A 22,703-nucleotide genomic window follows, 5' to 3' on the forward strand; every position below is an offset into this window, starting at 1 on the left:
TCCAAAGTCCTTGGTTTGTGATTGTGATTTCTGCGATGCAAGCAATTAGATACACAAAGCCAGTTTGCTTCGTTTTTTTAAGATTAGTAATAAATCTGGTTCAGTTATGCTAAGTAGATCTAGTGGGTCAGTTTATATTTTATTAAAATATTCGATTTGTTTTCATAATAATATATTTGTATGTATGTATGTAAGTAGGTTTGTATGTATATGTATGTATATATGTACAGGTACGTATGCATGTTAGCTTTTTATGAGAATGTTTGCGTACAAAATGCAGTCAGAGACTTGCTGTGTGTTTGTGACGTAATATTAATATTCCCTCTTGTATACATAACAATCTTAATTAATTACAGTACAGAATATGTATATTAGACAAGGAGATAGTCTTGTAAATATAACAAAATAATGGTATATATATATATATATATATATATATATATATATATATATATATATATATATATATATATATATATATATATATATATATATATATATATATATATATATACTGTAATATGTGTGCATGCATGTATATGTGTGTGTTTAGGTATATTTATAGACATATATATAGTGATATTTTCCCGATGAATGAGGACAGAAAATAATAGTTTTAAAAGTAACCAAAATAAAATTATTTTTACCCATAATAAGGCGAAATAGCCCATATCTTATCTTATCCACAAATGCCCTTGCTCATACTTTCCTAAATAAAAATACTTTGAGAAAACAATATTCTTATACTTTACAAAATAAAAATAGTTTAAGAAAAGATAAAATTTGTTTACTACGGATAAAGGCTGATGCCTTCTCTTGGACGCACACCGAGCACGCTTGAGCATTCTGCTCTTATCGTATATTTATTTTTTTTTTTTTTTTAAAGACCCAAGGCTGTTGACTGAGATATTGATATCTAGGGTAATAAGAGATGGCATTTCCTCATTTATCAGTAGTCTGCATATCGTCTTTTTTTTTGGGAAACTTCCGGTTAGCAACGCGTTATCGTGTTCACGGAAATGTGAGATTGTTCTCTCTCTCTCTCTCTCTCTCTCTCTCTCTCTCTCTCTCTCTCTCTCTCTCTCTCAGTTGCCAAAGAACGGAGACCCACAGAGGATGCTGGTGTTTGATTTAGATTAAACCTGCATGCCTTATGCCAGCACGGGCTCTTGCCCCACAGTGGTCAGTCTGTAAGTTGGGTTAAGGTGTGGGTGTGGGCGTAGGAGGGGAGGGCACGCCTAGTGTGGACCTCTGCACTGTCAGTCTAGAGGCAAACAACTATTTTTTATTTCTTAATTTTTTATGATGAGTAGAAGTTGGAAAGATTTTGTGGCTGAGCCTATTATTCAAAATATATTATTATCTATATATTGTTATTATTGCTGTACCATTGCTGTACAAACGCAACCCTAGAACAGCATTTCGGAGAAACAGGAGAACGGATAGCAATACTGAGTTCCATAGCAACATCAACTCATCGTTTCTTAGACTGACATTCAAAAACATTATTTTCATCAGTAATAGCAGCAGTATTGCTGTGTCATTGCTGCACAATAACAGCACTGGAAAAGCAACAGCAATGACAGCAGCTGTACCAAAAATAGTGTGATTTTACAGCAACATCTTTAAAACCATCAGCAAAGAAAACGCTACAATTTAAAGAAAACGGGAAAGATCTTTTTGAGCTGATTATAAGATAACCTTCAGTGGCGTCAAAACATTTCTTGAAGTTTTTATTTTTTTTTATCCTTTCCTCAATATCTAAATTTGATTAACTATAAAGTTTCTTGAACTCGAGTAAACTGTTCTTTTATCTCTCAAGATAATTTCTTTCCCAGAAAACCGATAATTAATAAACAAAGATTAAAAAGAATGATTTTAAAAACCAAATTGCGTAGTATCAGCTAATTCTTAATTCTGACGGCGCCGTGATTCCTTCCCAATAATACTTTTTAAATTCCCATGATTACTTTCTAAATTGTCCAGGAGAGATAACCCAAAAAGATCATAATTTAAAAAGATTATTAAACCTGAAAATGAAATAAAGAATTTCATTGAAAAACTAAGATGTAATATCACACACTAGACAGAAAATCGAAGGTCACTGCGTTGTCAAAGTGAAGATTAAATTCTTTGACCATGATTTATTTTTTATATGTCTTTTGGAATTGTTGATAAAGAATTTTTTTTTATTTATGCTTTTGTTTATTGTACCAACTATCTCTGATTCAGATTGGAAATCAAATTACCCATGAAGAAAATTCAAAGGAAATGTGATTGTAGAGTTGGCGCTATTGATTTGTACTGTATTGTCGTAAGATGTGTAGAATAATAAGATTTAAGAGAGAGAGAGAGAGAGAGAGAGAGAGAGAGAGAGAGAGAGAGAGAGAGAGAGAGAGCTTTTAGGAGCCTGTTGTGTGTATGAAATTGCTAAGGCTATAGAAGAAATATTTACATATGTGTATATATATATATATATATATATATATATATATATATATATATATATATATATATATATATATGTATATATATATATATATGTGTGTATATATATATATATATATATATATATATATATATATATAAAATATATATATATATATATATATATATATATATATATATATATATATATATGTGTGTGTGTGTGTATATATATATACGTATATATATATATATATATACATATATATATACTATATATATGTCTGTATTGATTTTATGTCTTAGCCACACGTGACTTTTCTTTTTACACACAAATATTTAGCCACAATTATCGTTCCATGTACCTTGGGAACAACTCGCACTCAATGGGAATTATAATAAATTAAGTGCCCTGGAGAGGACACTCCCCAATTATAATTCCCCTTGGGTTAGAAGTTATTCCCAAGGTGTAAGGAACTCGATATTACACGATACCTGTGGCTAAATATTTGTGTGTGGTTGTGTGTGTGAATATTTTGTCCCACACACGGGTGACTTTCACTTTTATGTTTCATATGACCCTCCTGTTTTGACCAGAAGGATTTGGCCACCCTTACTGATTAACGAGATAAGCAGTCACGCCACTTTCACCGAAGGCAGGGAGGGAGGAGTCGGCGCGTCAGAATCTGTTTATTCGCTGCCGAAGGAATACAATTCAACCCAGGGTCTATATCTGCTTGGACCCTGATTCAACCTACGTCTACGATGCGATTAATCATTGTAGTTTTAAATTATATATTGCGCCTTGTCTCTAATTAATTAATCCTATCAGTTAGGGTTATCATATTAATGAAGGTTTAAACGTGAATTTACTTTTCAGCAGACGTTCTGCAGAGACAAAATGTGCAGAGACTTAAGCCTATTCACTCTTCAGCTGACGTACAGAGAATTATTAGGCCTATTCACTCTTCAACAGACGTTTCGTATTGCCGAAACGTACATAGAATCGGGACTACTCACTCCTCAGCAGAAGTTCTGCATTGCCAGAAAGTAGAGAATTTTTAGGCCTATTCATTCCTCAGCAGAAATTTCTTATTGCCAAAAGGAATAGAGAATTATCACGCCTATTCCCCCTTCAACAGAAGCTCAGTATTGTCAAAACGTACAGAGAATTAGGCCTATTAACTTTTTAATGGAATTTCTACACTGCTAGAACGTAGAGAATTGTCTTTCCACCCACCAACAGAAATTCTACATTGCCAACAGTTCATAGATTTAGGCCTAATACACAAGTACCGCTAGAAAAACAACGAAAAAAAAAAAAAAAAAAGAGAGACATCCCCCGCTGAAGAGTTGGATGCCCGAAGGATGAGTAAAGGACTGTCTTTATCCGGTGATCTCCAAGATTACTGATAGCGAGCCAAGACTGACCCTCCATCTATAAGGGATAATCTCCCGCGGTGTTTGCGGCCTCTGCGGGGTTTGGTTGTCCTCTCTCTCTCTCTCTCTCTCTCTCTCTCTCTCTGAACTAAATATCTGTCTGATAGAAAGATAGATCTAGAGAGAGAGAGAGAGATGAATGCATGTATATATGTGGTATGATTCCTATTAATGAGCTTCTCTTTGTTATAATAGTACCAATCTTTACTGATTTTCAAATTTATACTTCAAGCAAACTTTTTGCAATGAAGACACAATATGATATTCTTATGTTCGTGAATGAAGTATTCTGAGACAATGAAATTTCTAGACCTACTCCTGCAGAGAAACTTTTTTCTCAGCGCTGTAATACGCTGTATTATGCTATAATATACTGTAAAAACTTATTTTCTGTTTCCCAGGGTAGCATCTTTCGTTCGGATTTGCCCGGGTCATGCCAAATTAATCTCATGTCAAGGAAAAGGGTAGGCCTATTAATCGTCATGGCAGCTGTAGGCCTACCTGCGTGCGTATTCTCCTCACACGGAATCAGAGTCCATATTTTTTTGTTAGTGGCAGGGATTTGTCAAGTAAATGGGATACCAAAGTAAAATATGAACTTTGTGAAATGTCATAAATAAAAGAATAGTGGAACCGTGACCTTCTTAGTGACACAAATTCTGATTTTGAACAGTGAAGAACGATACAAGTCCATTACACTGAACTGAACGAAAGAAAAACGATGAAACTAAACTACAGTGAGGAAACGGGTTTATTTTTAAATCGCGTACGAATCAAATTAATAAGATTAGAGATACACAAGTTCATTTTATATAGGGCGTTCATTCTCGTTCGTATGGCGCTTATGACAATTATCTCGCTTTCCTCTGAACCTACGGCTTTCTGATTGGATTATTTCCTAAACTGAATAATGGTAGGTGTAGTTTATATATAACTCCAAGTTTCTTGTAGGTCAAGGGAATAAAAGTAATCCTTATAACGCAAAAAAAAAAAAAAAACTTGAGAGATAGAGTTAAATAAAAGTTAGCATTCGTCATTTTGTTCGACGGGAAACTAAGCAAACAAATGAAGGGTTCATTTTCATTGCGTTAATTACAATCATTTGAATAATTGCAGATATCATTAGTATAAAAATTTAAGTAATATGAAGGTTTAGAAGACGAAATGAATAAATAAACTACAAAACACTTCTTGCTACTTAAAAGTTGACCATGAGAATTTGGTTCGTTGTGAAACCACGTGAGTAGAGAGGAAACTTACCCAGCGCCTTATTTACAATGACCTTTATAAATATACGCATTCCTAGGTACTCCTGGTATCAGAGTTTAAGTAATATTAAGGTCTAAGTAGACGAAATAAAAAAAAACAAAACTTTTTTTTTTAATTTGACCATTGAAGTTTGGTTCGTTGTGAAAATACTTAAACACGAAACATATACAGTAGAGGAAATTCTGCGCCTTTATATATAGTGTCTTGAGTAATTTTACTTACTTATAGTATCATAATTAAGTAATATTAAAACTTAGGTAGACAAACTAAAAGGAAAGAAAGACCCATAAAACTTGTTGCCGTTTGAAAATCGACCATTGAAGTTTTGGTTCGATGTTAAACTACGTAAACAAATAAACTTATTTCGGCGCCTAATTTACAATGACCTTGATAATCCCAGTGTCAAATTTAAGTAGTGTTAAGCTTTAAATATACAAAACAAAAACAAGCCCACAAAAACTCTTCTCTCCAGTTGAAACTCGCCTGACTCAGGGATTGCGCATCTCGCATCGCGCTTGTCTCCTCTCCTATCAGCTGTTGTTCTCGGGAGGCTTATTAGTGTTAGTGAATGGGAGAAGAACATCGTTCGAGGAGCAGCCGATCTATTTATTAAGTTTCGCGATGTCCTCCAGGTACCTGATCAAGAAGAAGTACCAGCACCTGTCCAGGTATCGCTTCTACAAGAAGGAGCTGAGCGGACACGACACCAACGCCATATATATGGTGAGTTTTGAGCGAGAGAGAGTTTTATTGTGAGTGTTTTGAGGGGATACGTGTTTTTTTGTCTGTTTGTTTATCTTCTGTGTTTCCCCCGTGAGATCATTTCTTTTCGGCATGATTTTTTTGTTGGTTATGCAGCTTTTACGGATGTCAAATTAACACATAAATGGTGGGTTTTGAGCGAGGGTTTTAATATTATTGTGCGTTTTAAAGGATACGTGTATTTTTTGTCGTTTGTTTACATGTGTGCTTCCGTGTCTTGTCCTGTAAATTAATTATTTTGTGGCTCATATTTTAATAGTGTTTAAATTATATTTATGTCAGAATGGCATCGTTATCATTTTAATGCATTATATTTTTAATGACGAACAAGTAACTCGATGTGGCATAGCTTAGGCTAGGCCATCGTGAGTATCCTAGCCTAGGGTTGGAGGCTTTGATGCTTTCGGGGATTGGAGAGGGCTTTACGTATTGGCAGGGTACATACACTGTGGCCCACCCTACCTTCCCATTTTTTACCTAACCAGGAAGTTACGATTTTTTTAAACACGATTCATCATATGTATCTTACTTTGATGTAACGTAGAGGGCCTTAGCCTGAATCATTGATGTAATAACCTATGTGGAACCTTGAGCTAACCTAGCAAGTTTGAGGGGGGTGGACCTTGCAAGAACATATGTCTTGCCCACCCCCACCCCCTTTTCAACCTAGGACACTTGAAGTTAACGTAGATTAAAACACTGTGACCTAGCGTAGATTAAAACACATGACCTAGCCAAGAGGGCCATAGCCTGAATCATTAAGGTAGTGGCGTATGTGGAACTTTGGCCTAACCCAGAAGGTTTTTAGGGAAAGCCTTAGGGTAAATGATCCGGCATGGCACACATTGATCGCTGAATTTTCACTTTTCACTCGATATTTAATGGGTGAAACAACAAAAATTAAATTAAAAACCTTTCAAAAGATTGAAGTTTCATTATTAACATGAGTTACAGAAAAGTGCCATATGATCCAGAATAAGTATGTGAAGTCTTCATGAAATAAGTGTTCAAGGCAATTTTGAATCCAATATGGCATTCTCTCAAATATTGTTGCACCCTGAACAGCGCTCGGACACTTCCTTCCCAGCGCTCATTTAACGGTGTACTGAACGCTAATTGCGTATATGTGTGATGTTTATCAGTATTACTGAGGTTTTTAGTTGTAATCAGCCCGATAAAACAATATTTTGTTGTCTATACTAGTGAAAGTATGAGACATGCAATCCCCGGCGGTCATGTGGGTGAACTCAAATACATTTTTACCTTGTAGTCCATGGTTTTATCCTTACTGACATCACAACTGAAACTCCATAGTAATTATTTGATTGTAATTATACACATTTTGTTCTTAATTCACTCAAAATACCACTTGAAATACGTGAGAATGGTTGTTTACAGCACTTTACTCCATCAAAGTAGTGGAACTGTGGCGGGAACAATTTTCCTGCCTTAGTTTACCTCTGGCAGCCACAACGTCCGAGAGCAGATGACTCATTAGTGAATTGTTCATGATAAAAATGTAGTATTTTGTTGTTAGGACTTTTCATTGATTTAAGTCCATATTACTATGTAAATTTCTCAGACATGAAATGTGTAAATATGAATGTTACCACTTTGGCAAAAATGCAAGAAAGTCGAGTATAACAGTTTATCTAGAATTGGTATGAGAGTCAAGATGCCATGACATCAAAATACAGGACTGAAATAAAAGTTTTAAATAAAAAATTATTACTTGAAACACCATTATATTTGACAAAACTTACACTATGTATGTAGCATATATATTACACTGTATGTAATATCTATTAATAAATAAAAAAATATGTAGGAAAACGCGAAAATTAGCTACATCCATCGTAATATTCACAGCAAAAGTGTTGAAATTTGTCTCAGGAATCTGGTTTGTTCCAACAACAGTGAATATTTTCAAATAAATTATAATGAACGCATAATACAAAGCGCTCTGGAGTCCTGAAAATTCTCTCGAGTTCCCCGTCCACGAACCGATGGCTGCCAGCATTTACCACTGATGCCAAGGAAATGGTACCAGCATCTATAGGTACAAATATTTTGCAGATTTAACACAGGAAATGGGCAGTTTGTTTACACAAGTGATTCAGCAAATATCGAGACTGCGTCACTCATCTACTTTTAAGGTTTTTAAGGAAAACTTTTGAGAGCGTCATGGCTGAGTACATACGCTGCCCCAACCCGCCCCCTTTTTAATCTAGGACAATTGAAATAATGCAGACTAAAGCACAATGATGCATCCTGACTTGACCTGGCATAGAGATTGGTAGTCTGAGTCATTAAGGTAATAGCCTATACAGAGCCTTGACCTAAACTAGCAGGCTTTGTGGTGGGGGCCTTACGTACATCTTGCCCACTTCCCACCCCCCTTTTTTGACCTAGGGCACCAGAAGTTAATTTAGGTTTAAAGCACAATGATGCATTCTAACCTGACTTAGCCTAGAGGGCCATAGAATTAAGCATAAATGTAATAGCTGATATGCATTACGTATGACTTACCCACCCCACACCCACCTTTTTGACCTAGAGTACTGAAAATTACATAAAAATAATATACATTATATATGGAACCTTGGCCTAACATGGCAGGTTGGGGGTGGGCAGCCTTACATACACCTCACCCACCCCATCCCCCTTTTTGATGTAGGTCAGTGGAAGCTACATAGATTAGGTACAATGGTGCATCATTTGTATCCTAACCTGACCTAGCTGAGAAGGCCTCAGTCTGAATCACTATGGTAATATGCAGACCTTGACCTAACATAGCCAATTGGGTCTGTACTGGTAAGGGGGTGGGGAACTTCATGTCTTTCCTTGGTGTAATTTTACTTCAGGGTCATGACATACTACCCCCCCGACCAGGTTAGGATATGCTAGTAGAGGTTAAGTTAGGTAAAAGTAAGTTTGCTTAGGCCATATTCCCCCTGAAATGCCTACTATACTCTTGCCACAACGAATAGATCTCTCTGGCGAGGCTTTTAAAGATCTGCCCTGTTGCCAGTTTTACGAAAACAGGCTACTGACACGTGTGTGACAGACCTTTAAATGTCTTCGAGACAAACCCTGAGGCTATACTTATAAGATTTTTGGGGCTTTTGATTTCCAGGTACTTTAATCTCCTTCCTACTCCGCCCTACTCTCTCTCTCTCTTTTCTAAATCTTACGGGTTTTTTTTTTTTTTTTTTTTTTTTACATATGATCACCTTATCTGTTTTGTCAGTACTTGTAGATAGATGTACATTTATCATTATTACACAGTTAGATACTTAAAAGTATTTAATTAATGCTATAGAAATAGGTGATATATTTCTTGTTCATTTTTCGAATTACGAATTAAAATAAACTTTGTCGCCTATATATTATCTGTAACGAGGAGTGACGATCATCTTAAGTTTTAAAAGACTACTTTTTTTCAATCAAACTTTTTTTCCACACCACCACTGAGGTAAAAGTCAAGGTGCATTTTGTTTTTCAAGAGAGGTTTCCCCTGTAGGCCTAATCCTCTCTTTTTTATATATAATTTATTCAGAAAACTTGTCATCAGAGCTATCAGCTATGTTGATGACAAAACTGTCAACCAACTTGTCTACAGCCACATCTTGCCGGGCATCCTCTTTTTGAATTTTCTCTACATGCTCGCTGCATTCTTCCAGTTTTCCACCGTGACATTGTTCAATGCTTCTTGCACAAAAATTTTAAGGTCTGCCAGTTTGAACGTATTCTTTTTTACCATATAAGACTTCACTTGAGCCCAGTGTAATTTTGATTGACCCAAGTTTCGTCGAGATACATGAATTTCTGCCCTGACTCCTTGCGACGCTTCATCTCTCTCAAAAATCTTGACCGAGCTACAGTTACATCTCGCCTCTCCAAGAGAAATTTGCGCCCATCAACCTTCTTAAAGAGAGAGAGAGACAGAGATCTGTCTGTATACGAATGTTTATTTTTTCTTGCCAAACTTACTGTTATGCTTTATTTCATATTTCCTTGCTTACCAATTTATTCTTTACCTCGCTGCTAAGAAATCAAGGTATATGCAGAAACGAGAAATGCCTCAGACATAATAATACCGTGATGACCGTGACCACGAAAGTGCTCCTTAGAGAAAATCTAAGCTGCTTACCCGTGGATTTAAAACACGTGGATCCGTGTGTGAGGTACTGGCAACACCACCAAAATGAGATGCCATATTGATAGAAACTCTGATTTCATTTCTTGTAATTGCTTAAAAAAACATTATCAATCGTGAACCTATGTAATAGACTTGGAATTCTGCGTAAAAAAAGGTTTTATTTGATATCTGTAATGGGAGAAATGATTTTATCTCGCTGTTGTTGTTATACATTTGGCATATATGCCTTACCTGCGAAGACCCAGACAACCCTGCCAGAGAGATCTATACATTTTAGAAAGAGTATAGGCCTACAGTAGCACTGGCCTCTCACTCTGCATTTGCTCTTATTATGTGATACAGGAGTTTTTATGCTGCAAACTTGTGTCTCCTGAATGTGGTTATTATGAAATTTGTGTTCAAATCTGTCGAAAATTTAGGCTACTGTTACTGGGATATTTACTGTCTGTTGTTTATGCTTTACCATTCGTTCCTATAGGGCTGGTACTAAATGCTGCACTCATGGGAATGGTGTTGGTTTTACAGTAAAACTTTCCAGCGAAAGAAACAGAAGTCAGAAGCATTCAAAGCATACATTAGGCCAAAACATAAAGTGATACAGTATTTTCAAGTCAAAAATGTGGTCATGGTTTAAAGTAGAACTTTACCAATCCCTTTAGCCAAGGCCTACACAGTAACGTCTGTGAAATCGTTGGTTATTACCATGCCTGATTCTTGCCAGTCACTGCCCAAGATATTTACCATCTTTTGTTTATGTTTATGATATTTGCCATCTTATTATGTTTATATTTTTACATGGTACTGAACATGGCGCCTATTGTGCATGTAAACCATTAGTTACTGAGTTAATTGGCCGTGTAGTAGGCTACAGTTTTACTAATAGGAACAGTTCAGGACACTGCTTTAGATTATTGGTAACCTTGACATTGAAATTCAACTAACATCCTGACTTGACAGCAGAATTATGTATAGCCTAAGCCTAGCCTAGTGTTGACCAGGTTAATCACCACTGGGACCAAATTACAACATTTTCCATGGCTACCCAAGGAAACTGAAAAGGCAAAAAAAAAAAAGTAAATTGAAATGTTCATGATGTTTTATTTTTAGTCTTGTTTGTGCTGATTGGAATACAGATCATTGCCTTGTGTTGCTAGGTCATTTCATGCTGCTGTTTTCAGGGCAAGTGTAGTTGGATGATATGTCAGAATTTCTTGCATTGGGAATCTCCAAATATGTCATTAATATAGGTTTTTCCATCAAGTAATTGAAATTGTATCAGAAATAATGCTTTCGTGGACCTTGGGCCTTGTTCTACTTGAAATTAGTGTGTGGATGTAAGTTAATGTTCTAAGATTCCATTCAGACATGTGGGCTGGCATTGGCTATAACTTCTTATAGACTGCTTAAAATCAAGTGGAGGAGGTGGCTACTCGTCCCGCCAGCTCTCATAGACAAAGGTCACTGTCCTGCTCCCCTAAACCTGGGAGAGGACATACTGGAAGTCCAAGGAAGGTTAGTGGGGTTTGCCCCCTCAGTTGAGCCTGTTGCACAAACCCAAGTGTTGGCAGACGGCCGTTGGAAAGGCCTGTCTCTGGATATGCATCGTTTGTCATCAAGTTCGGATTCTGATTCCAGGCACCACAGGTGGTTTCTCGATTTGTCCCGGCCATTGAAGAGGCATGTGGATGACGTCAGCTGCTCTTCTCTGCTGCCTGTGAAGCAGTACAAGGAGACGCTTTGCAGTCCACTGCCCTTCTGCAGCTATGCTGTGGATCCCTCCGTCTTTGCTGTGGCACAACTTCCTTCTCACCCATGGGATTCACCAGTACAGTATTCTCTCTGGAATGCCCTTCTGTTGAGCACCCTTCTTTGGATCTCAGTGCTCAAAGGACCATTTCAGGCGCCCGTCGTCTAAGCGCTCAGTGCCAGCTCCCGAGCGCCATCGCCCTACGCCAAATCTTCATCAGCTGTCTACTTTTCCTGAGCTCTAAGCACCCACTGTGGAACAAGATGAACCTTCTTTGGTGCCCATCAAGCAACAGTTGTATGAAATCATGAGCTTCCTCAAGAAAGTTCCTGTCTCCAAGCCTGCTCATGATTTATCCCCATCTCTGATCGCTTCTGAAGAAGAAGAGGAGTTCAACCAAGACCCTGCTCCTTCTTTGGCATATGCAGCTCTCCTTCGCTACCTGTTGGCAAGTTTTCTGTCTTTTTTTCACTCAAGCTGCCCCGGTCTCACCTGCTTTTCCTTCCTGATGAGGAACCTCCCAGAAGATAGCTCCAGGCTACCCAAGAGGGTTCTTTGTCTAAAAAGGTGATCAAGGAAATCAGAGACTGGCTTTCTGCTAAGAGGGAGCAAGGTAAAGCTACTTTCTCCCATCCTCCCTCTCGTCTGGTTAAGAGGAGATACCTGTCGTACACCATCGGGGAAGCTCCCTCTTTGGGAGTCGCTGTCTCTTCCCAAGTTTACTTCTCCGGCCTCATCGACTCTTCCCGTTGCTCGGTTTTCACTTCGGCGAAGTTCATGTTCTCTTCAACGGAGTTGGACCACCGAGTTAAGAACCTCTTCAAGGTTTTCGAGGTTTTAACTTCCTCGACTGGACAGTAGGAGCCTTTGCCAGGAAGATCAAAGACCACAAGGACATGGATCAGTACTTTTTGACAGATTTGTGTGAAGTTCTGTTGTGCACAGACAAAACCATCAGGGATGGCTCTTTCGAACTTATGGCACTTTTCTTGCTAGGGGTTCTGAAGAAAAGAGAACTTTGGTGTTCCTTCACCACCAGAGGAGTCACACAGTCACAGAGGTCGGCATTATTATATTTGCCTTTGGATTCGCTTCACCATTTCCCTCAGTCTATAGTGGAAGAAATCACTTTCGGCCTTCAGAAGAAGTCAACTCAAGACCTCTTAGCACAGTCTTCCAAGCACCCCAAGGTTTCGTCGTTGTCATTTGTTCCTAAGATGGTCTCTCCGTTTCAACAGCATCCCTTTCGTGGAAGCAAGCCCAAGTCACAACCCAGGCTTCTTTTCAATGTCCGGTTCTCAGCCAGAGCCATCAAGGGAAGGAGCTCTTCCAAGTCTGTGCCTAAGAAATGAACAAGAAGTCCTTTGTGCCCCAGTAGAAGCCAGACTTCTCTATTTTTGGGAGAAGTGGAGTCACATGGGCAGACCAGTGGATCGTCAAGATTCTGAAGGAAGGCTACTCCATCCCCTTCATGAAGAACCCTCCTTTGGTCACTTCTCCCATCATCTTGATGACCTACTCAAAAGGCTCAGGGAAGCATTTGGCCCTTTCAAAGGAAGTATCCCCTCTCCTTCTAAAGAGAGCCATGGAAGAAGTCGAGGACACCTGCACAGAGGGCTTCTACAATTGTTTGTAGTCCCCAAAGCGTTGGGGTTGGAGACCAGTCCTCGACATAAGCACCCTCAATCTCCTCATAGGGAAGACTAAGTTCAAGATGGAGACGAACCAGTCAGTCATATCATCCATTCACCAGGGCGATTGGATGATAACCTTGGATATGCAAGACGCATACAGGGCGTCACCGACATATGGAGACACCAACTCACAGCAGATTCGATCTAATGGCACTTTTTCAGGGCTGATAACGGCGAAACACTGACTACGGCAGAAATCAACTGACAGCGTGGTGATGTTATCTACGAAGGACCAAGAAGATCAAAGGGCCATCCAGCAACCTCTGGTGTTCTGTCAAGAATCCTTCTCGATGGCCTCTTTCGAAGTGAAAGAGCATTAAGTCTGAGCAGTCGCTACCTCTCTCGCTTCCAAGCATAATTTGTCCCTTTTGTCGATTCTTCAGTTGACCTTTTGGAGGTGCAAATCGATCTTTGTGTCTCACTACTTAAAAAAGAATTGCAGTACCCTGGGGCCATTACTGTATTAGTGGCTGACATGGTATTGGGGGAAGAAGCATAGGGAGCATTCTTTCTCTCCTGTCTCTTAGCCTTGATGTAAGGTGTCGAGTTTTTGGGGAGCATTGGGATTGACAGCGTTGTCTGGTTGTTTGCTTGATTGGTACTATGCCCAGGGCAAGGGCACTTATTATATATGTCTTGTCAGCGATCAGGCCTACCCTCCATTGCAAGACTCCCACTTATGTAGGGGCAACCCTCGGTTCAACCGCCACGCCACTACAGGTTAAGATGAGCACCATCCAGAGGCAGTATTCGCCTGCAGTAGCTCTTACTAGGTAAGGAAATGACAAGCATTGCTTCAGTGCTAGCTATCCTTTCTATCTCAAAGTCATTATCACACCTTAACGTTTTGGAGTAGAATATGTCCAATCATCCCACCCCCTATCAATGTGGGATTCAGCTATATAATTACTTGGTAAGTCACTTATATGGAAATTATATTTTTTTTATAATAAAATTGTTTCATATATACAGTACTTACCAACTAATTAAGAATCAGAGCCCTCCCTCCTCCCCTCTAATGGACATAAGGGAAAAAACAAGAGAATGACACTACTGGCTACTTGTTCCAACACTACCCACAAACTATCAAAGTGCTACTGCGATTTTTAAATAAAAGGCTGCCACACGAGGTTAAAACTATAGCTATGTAATTTGGTAAATATTTGTGAAATGTAATTTTACTATGAAAATATTTTCATTCATTCAATTTTAAACCAGCTACCACTATAGTCAGTGCCTAATCTGAATTATGTAATTTGCATGGTGTTGGAACAAACACTTCAGTGTATCTTTGTGAAAAGGTTTAATGACATTGAATTTAAGAATTTTAATATTTTACGGAGTCTCATGGTAAAATCTTGACAACTGAATGATGAATAGAGAAAAGAACTAGTGTTTGTAGGCTTCCTAAAGTGGTAATCAAGATGTGTGCTGTATGCAAAGATGAGATAGGCAATTTACTAAAAAAAAAAAAAAATGAAAGTCTGTACCCCTGTATATGCATTTTAGACTTAATATTATTGCACTTGGTAGTTAGGTGCTGTAAATTACATTTAGTAGAGTAAGGATTGCATTGATATTTTAGGAATAACTTTCCTTGATTATTACAGGTTCCTGAGGAGGGACTTACTTTTATTCCCCATGGTGAAATTCTCAAAGCTCTGCGGGTCCTTGAAAGGGCAATACACTTGACGGAACTCAACATGCCTCTGATCATGGCACAAATGAAAGTAAGTATTCTGTGTCCTGTGTATTTTGAGTTACTGAACTAGAACCTTGTCATTACATCTGACAGGTCGGTTATGTTTCTGTGTCAGGTTTTGTGTTCTTGTTAGGTTATGCCAAAAGTTAGGGTTCAGTTTTAATGAAAATTTTACCAGAGGGGCCTCTTGTGCCCTTCAGGAGTGGAGATGGAAGTTTCCCCATAAGGGGCTAGTGCCATCAAAATGCACTGTAGACAATACTTGAGGTTCTTTGCAGCATCTCTTCATCCCCTTGCTGCAGCCCCTTTCATTCCTTTTATTCTCCCTCCTTTCATATTCTCATTTCTCCATCTTACTATCCCTCTCTCCTAACAATAGTTTCATCATGCAACTGTGAGGTTTTCCATCTGTTACACCTTTAAAACCTTTTTATTCTCAGTTTCCCTTTCAGCACTGAATGACCCCTAGGTCCCAGTGCTTGGCCTTTGGTCTAGATTTAATATTCCATTCCATCTGATAGGTAGTTTACACCTCTGAACAAGGTATTCTGCCTTGTTTGGGTTATGCAAAAAGTTAGGGCTTAATTTTTATAAAAATTTTACCCAAGTGCCCCTTGTGGCTGGTAAGAAGTGAAGTAAGTTGTGTTAGGTCCTTGTCTGATGAGGGACCATTTGAAGCAAAATTGAATTGTCTAACCATTAATGAAGTTCACAACCTGTGAACTGTCATTTATCCTTTTATATTTTAAAACTAAATTGAAAAGTCGATTATCTCTTGCACTTTAATCTCCGTTGTTAGTAGTAACTTGGAATTACATGTGGCAGGTTAGTCTAGTATTCTCCTGTAAATACTGTAGACACATGAATTTTGTTCTTGCAGTTTCTTTGGTATGTGCTCAGGCACTAGGGTGTTATAAGATACACTTATTGTTTATTGTTACTCATACAGATGAATAGTCAGTTTTATAAACCTTTCAACTCTGTTCTTGTATGTATAATTGTTTTGTTTCCTCTTTCAGACTATACAGACAACACTCACTGCAGGCCAGGAGGACTATATGGGTGAAAATGTTTCATTGAACGATGTCATATGTGTCATCAATAGACATGATGGGATAAAGGTACTGTGATGTATTGATGTGCCATGTTTTTAAGTGTTGTATTGCTGAAAATGGGAGATTACGTTCATTTAAATTACCTTCAACAACTAACTGTAACCCTTACAGGCTGGGCTAAAATATACATTAAGAACACCCTCAGACTGGGAAAACTTTTAGTTGGCCAATTAAAAAAAAAAGGAAGATATGCAACTGCACATTGTTTAAAAGAAAAATAACAGTTCTAACAAATTTTCTGTTCCTTATGCAGGAACCCTGTGCAGGGCCGTTTTTCCAAAAAATTTATAAAAATACCCTCAATTTAGTGAGTTATACATGTTCTTATTTTTAAAAAATTTTATATTGTAAAATTACAATTACACATCACATAATATCATAATAGTTAAGAGCTGAAATCAGTAACAATCCCGGAGTATATTTATGTGATGTATTGGGGTGGGGAGATGTAGTACCTTTTAGTGAGTTTTAAATGTTCTTTCTGATATTTTTTTCTACATTACTCTGCAAAATTACAATTACTGTACAGCTGACTTACTATCATGAAAGATAAGAACTGAAACCAACAGCAATCCCTAGTTATATTTGTGTAAATATTTAGTATACCAAATGTACTGGGACAGGGAGATATGGTACATTCCCCCATGAAATCTCAAGTCACACTAATCTCCCTGTATCCTGATTTGTGGTGTAAGTGTTGCCATATAGTCATTTATGGCCCATTCAAGTAAGAGGAATGTTTTCGCACAAAATTTGTTAAAATATTATGGCACAAAATAACAGTAATCTTATGAACTGAACTAGAGAGTTTCATATGCAATTATCAGGGAACAAAAGAGCCCTGTCATCCATGAAGGGTTAATTACTGAATAGTTATAATGTTCATTTATCTGTTAAATTCCTATTCTCATAAAGAAATCAATTTTTTAAAGATAGAATTTTAAAAAAAAAAAAAATTATAGTTACAGCTTTTTTCAGCCCATTTTATATATTTATGAGTAACCCTCAACTTAAGAGCCTCAGCTTTGCAGACTTGTGTACTTATCAGCTACCATATTGTTATTCTTTCCTATGCCACTATTTTAGATGTGATACATCTTTAGATCGATATCCTTAATTGAGTTTTAAGTGTAACAAAATACAAGTTTGTTTAAGTTAAGAGCTTTTGTATGTAGAATTACTGTTAGCTGTAAGATATCTTGAGAATTTTCAAGTGCAGGCTGCAATATAGAGCCTTTGTTACTTAAAAGACTTTACTTATCAGAAAGACCATTCAAAATGCTTGTTAAGTTGAGGGATACTTATGAAAAATATATTACATATGCACCTCACACAGTGCACTGTAGGCATTACTCCTGTTCTCTGCAGCATCCCTTTGGCCCCTAGCTGCAACCCCTTTAATGTACCTCCATTCATATTCTCTTTCTTCCAGCTTACATTCCACCCTCTCCTAACAGTTGTTTCTTAGTGCAACTGCAAGGTTTTCCTACTGTTACATCTTTCAAACCTCTTTACTCAGTTTCTCTTTCAGCACTGAATGATCTCATAGGGGCCAGTGCTTGGACTTTGATCAAAATTTTGTATTTCATTCATTCATTATACTAGGTTATACAAATGAATCCCATTCTCCCCGCAGACATTAGTATCGCTGCTCATGATACCAGACTCAGGAGAACGATGCTGTAAAAGTGACAACTGTGATCATGTGACCACGGTTGGAAATTTGCATGCCATCACGCTGAACGTTCTCAACAGGCTAACGTCTCATGTAAGAACGGATTTTCTTGATTTTATTGAACTTTGGTGGTCCTTTTGCGATATATGAGCAAGTATGAATGAAGATACTGTTGCTTCATGATTACCTTAATGATCACAGCAGGCACATCTTTGCCAATATAGACTACCATTGTACAGTTGATAAGCAGGTAGATTGTTGCCAATGCAGGCTACTGTTTTAGTGTTGACAAGCAGGTAGATTGTTGCCAGTATAGGCTACCATTTCACTGTTGAGAAGCACACACAGTGTTGGCTGTACTGTCTGCCATTTCACTGTTGATAAGTAGGTAGAGTGTTGCCAGTATAGGCTGTCACTGTTGATAAGCAGGTAGACTGTTGCCAGTATAGGCTAACATTGTAGTGTTGATAAGGAGGTAGATTGTCACTATTACTGTATAGGCTACCATTTCACTGTTGATAAGCAGGTAGATTGTTGCCAGTATAAGCTACCATTGTATTATTGACAAGTAGGTAGATGTTGTCAGTACAGGTTATCATTTCACTATTGATAAGTAGGTAGATTGTTGCCAATATAGGCTACCATTTCAGTGTGGATAAGCAGGTAGATTGTTGGCAGTTTAGGATGCCATCTCACAGTTAATTAGTGGCTACCATTTCACATAGCCTACTATTTCACTGTTGATAACCTGGTAGATTGTTGCTAATATAGGGTACTATTTCTCTGTTGATAAGCAGGTAGATTGTTGCCAATATAGGCTACTATTTGACTGTTGATAAGTAGGTAGATTTTAGCCAATATAGGCTACCATTTTTCTGTCCATAATTAATAGTGAACCTGGCAAGGGAAAGTGGATGGAAGGGAAACCCGTTCCCCTGTATACTTGCTCTCCTGCCTTTTCATTTCTTCAGTAGATCAAATCCATCTTTTGTCGCTGTTGCCTGGGTAATATGTAAAAAAGTGAATTCATTGATCACAGTACTTTAAGTTTGTGACTTTCTGTTTTTAACGTTTATTTTTGTTTGTGTTTGTCCTTTGTGAAATTGTGTTTACATTTTTATTTTTATGTTTTGTGCTAATTTATTATTTGCATATGGCTATATTCATCAGTGTTTGTATTTATGAAATTCACTGCAGTTTTTGTTTGTAATAACTCACCATACATAGTATCAGTTCATACTGTAATTCTTTTATCACTTGCAGGACAATGCAATTGGGAGTCAGCTGAGTGAAAGTGACGAGGTATTGCAGATCTTGTTTGCAATGATGACGAGGTCGGAGACCTACACCAAAGCAGTTACATTAATTGAACACCTGCTTATCTTGAGAAAGTCAACATTGCAGCTCAACACAATACGTAAGTTTTTCATGGTACAGATGCCTTGCTTTGTATTTTGGAATTCAACGTGTTTCTGATAGGATTGTGTTCGTATTTATCTTGGTGTGATTTCCCTAGTGAAATATTTCTGTCTTCAGCAGTAATTTTTGTGGGCTGTTAGAACTTCTTTTAGAAGTCAGAGCAAACATGCAGTTAATTACTACCTTAAAACAGTTCTGGTACAGTACTTTAATAATTTATTTACATTTTTATCCTTATTAATTTATTTATTTTCTGATAAGTGGTCTCTTCTGTCTGTGTTTCCTATTAGAGTACCTTCTGTTATTTCTTTCAGAAGAATGTTGTATTCTATGGAAGCTTGAAATTCAAGTCAGTGGCCCCTGTGGGCTTGTTCCATATGAATAGGGTTCATCTTCTGAATGACAATGATAATAATAGCAGTAGTTTTATATTTGATGCTTGGGTAGCCAGTGGTTAATGTTTTCTAGAATGAAATGCCCATGATGCAACCCATTCAGTTATTTAAATCCATTCTTTTGATACTCAAATTCAACATTTTTCTTTCAGCTGGCTTGGACCGCCTCATAGGGCAGTTAGACGGAGAGTTTTTAGCCAATTTCTGCAGTATATTGGCAGTCACGATCTCTGACTTAGATGTATATGAGAACAAGACTTTGTGTAAGTACTGTATTATAATTTTCTTTGAGTACAGTATTGAAATGGTGATTTTTGAAAGGTTTTGGCTAATTCTGTAAGCTGTGGCATTTTGAATGTGGGTGTGGGATATTAAATATTCTCAGAATTCAATGCCTTGGAGAAAGGGTCCCTATAGACCATTGATAAGTAGTCATGGTTTTTGGCTTACACAATTTTTGCATAAGGCAGTTCATAGGTTTTTCTGAACTTGAATTACAAGCTGTTACTATCTGTCTAACTTTTTAAAGTTTACTTTGCTCCAGTTTTCACTTTAAGAGACCTTAGATGTGTCTTTGTGGTCTTGATAAAATACTGCCTGATTCAGTGTTCTTGATTTAGAGCTATATGACTTGGGACAGGTGGCTCCTTTACTCCTACTTGTAAATCTGACACATCTTTTAACCAGTCGTTGTCTTTTAAGTAATTGACCACTCATTCTACCAGCTATGACCAGTGGTAAAAGCATTAGTAAAATTTACAATTTTTATTGGAGAAAGTAAATTTATTATCCTTTCCAGTTACAAGTATGTACAAAGTCAAAGGTTTTGGGTTAGTCTTTATTCCTAACTGTGTAGTGTCATAAGTTACTTCATAGACCTTTTTTTTATGGTGTGTAAGTGTACATTGTAATACCTGTGTTCTCCTAGGTGATTGTCTATTATTTATACTCTCAAGGTGTAACACTGTAGCTCCTTTCTGTCTTTCAGTATACGAGCAGAGCAAACTGCGAAGCAATATAAAAAGTTTATCACCGTTGCGAGACATAAATCAAGAGTTTGTTCTCGGAATCCCTGAATTTTTACCTAGACTGGTGAACTTTGCCACTAAATTGCCTTGTAAGTACTTTCCAACATGTTTTGACAGCTTTTTTCTTATTTTTTGCCATTTGTTTTTATTCTTTCAGTTGAAGTTGGAGTTGAGTATAATTTATTTTTGTTTTCCACTGTCAGTGCTGTCCACATTTTGCCGTTGCGGGCATACTGTTGGGTGTACCCCTATACCATGGTAATTTATTTTTATGAGGCAGTTTTGTCCTTAACCCATTTGCACCCATGGTCCGTTTTTTATGAGGACCAAAGGAATTACCAATAATATCTTCTAAACAATGGAATTTTTATGAGATATGTTTAATTAGTCATGAAGATTGAAATGTCTTTTAAATGCTTTAACTACATTTTGATGGATATTGGCAACACTGTATGTCACTAATTTTAATATTGTATAAAAACTTGAGTGAAAGGACAGACCTGATTTTTCCTAATTTTCATTCAAATATTTTTTGGGAAGTTGAAATCCTATCTTCTGTATTCCATACTAACATAGAGGGTAAATGAATGTTCTAACTTCCCTACAAAGTTTGTAAAATGTTCTAAAGTGGCTTGGTTTAGATACAGTGTACTCTGAAATTTTGGTCTTAAAAAAGGACCTTGGGCAAGCAGAGGCAATTTTTTTTCCACTTACCATGGTTACTTCATTGCTATAGTAATGAGGAAGAAACTCAACCACAGTACAAAAAGAAAAAAAATCTTGATTTGTCTTGGAAAAGAAATGCCCCTTATTTTTTTTGAAATTCACATCTCCAACTACTAATGGGACAAATTAAAAATTGAAATCAATGAAAGTTGAACTACGTGGCAAAACCCAATTGAAATTTGTGAATTTTCCCTTTGCATTGATGTACTGAAGGAAATTTGCAGAGAATATAATACTTGCTCCACACAGAAAAGGGGAATAATTTCATGTCTTAAAAATTTGAACAATTTTTGGAATCTTATTGTTTTCAGGTTACCACAGATTGCTCAGTGAACGCACTATTGGAGTTTGGATGAAGACCTTGAAACTCTCTTTATTCGGAAAACAATGTAAAAGAAATAGATTTCTAAGCATCAGTCAGTCTCATCATTTTGTTAACACTGAACATGGAGGAAACTGCATAAGAGATGAAGGATTTAAGTGGATTTATATCAAGGAAAGCAAGCTGATTCTATTCCTGTTGGCAAAAAATAGAGTCTATGATTGGTCACCTTTAGAACCCATATGACCATAAAATTTATGTTAATAAATTAAATTTTTTTCAAGTTATAACCTGTTTGTACAAATGAAAAAATTCAAAATCAGAATTACTTGGAATAATATGTTCAAACAGAGCATCCAAACGTCCTTTAAAGGATGATAAGGAACTAAAAAAAAAAAGGATCATTGATTCTGATTACAGATTTGATGAAAAAGAACTGTTCCTTTTGAAATGACATGACAAGAGCATATTCACAATTACTAGCAAGCACCAATATGCCAGCCCTGTTGGAAATGTAAAAAGATGGTCCATAGAGAAGAAATACTTGTTTCTCAACTATTTCTCATTTCCCAATATAATGAACATATGGGGGACTGGGTCATTTACTTTGGCTTATTCAGAAATGTTGCATTCCTATTACATCTAAGAATTGGTATTTTAGTTTATTCACAATTTTCATTGACATTGTGGGGGTTTATTCCTAGACTCTGTACAGTTTTGCAAGTGGACATCAGAATACCATGACATTACAAGATTTTAGGAGATCAGTTATGAGAGCTCTTTTGGAGATCAGTTATGAGAGCTCTTTTGCAGCTCTCCT

General features: G+C 37.1%; 1 protein-coding gene across 1 annotated transcript in view; it reads left to right on the plus strand.

The window, feature by feature from the left end:
• The first annotated feature begins 5,624 nt into the window (after nucleotides 1-5,624).
• LOC136825039 (short transient receptor potential channel 4-associated protein-like) overlaps nucleotides 5,625-22,703 on the plus strand; it is a 37,717-nt gene continuing 20,638 nt past the window's right edge. Inside the window, exons 1-7 of the mRNA XM_067081089.1 lie at nucleotides 5,625-5,859; nucleotides 15,112-15,231; nucleotides 16,223-16,324; nucleotides 17,955-18,086; nucleotides 19,257-19,410; nucleotides 19,960-20,070; nucleotides 20,796-20,924. Of these exons, the coding sequence (XP_066937190.1) occupies nucleotides 5,758-5,859; nucleotides 15,112-15,231; nucleotides 16,223-16,324; nucleotides 17,955-18,086; nucleotides 19,257-19,410; nucleotides 19,960-20,070; nucleotides 20,796-20,924 (850 nt within the window). The 5' untranslated portion in view covers nucleotides 5,625-5,757. The remainder of the gene's footprint in view (nucleotides 5,860-15,111; nucleotides 15,232-16,222; nucleotides 16,325-17,954; nucleotides 18,087-19,256; nucleotides 19,411-19,959; nucleotides 20,071-20,795; nucleotides 20,925-22,703) is intronic.

Source organism: Macrobrachium rosenbergii, chromosome 36 (genome assembly GCF_040412425.1).
Source record: "Macrobrachium rosenbergii isolate ZJJX-2024 chromosome 36, ASM4041242v1, whole genome shotgun sequence".
NCBI lineage: Eukaryota > Metazoa > Arthropoda > Malacostraca > Decapoda > Palaemonidae > Macrobrachium > Macrobrachium rosenbergii.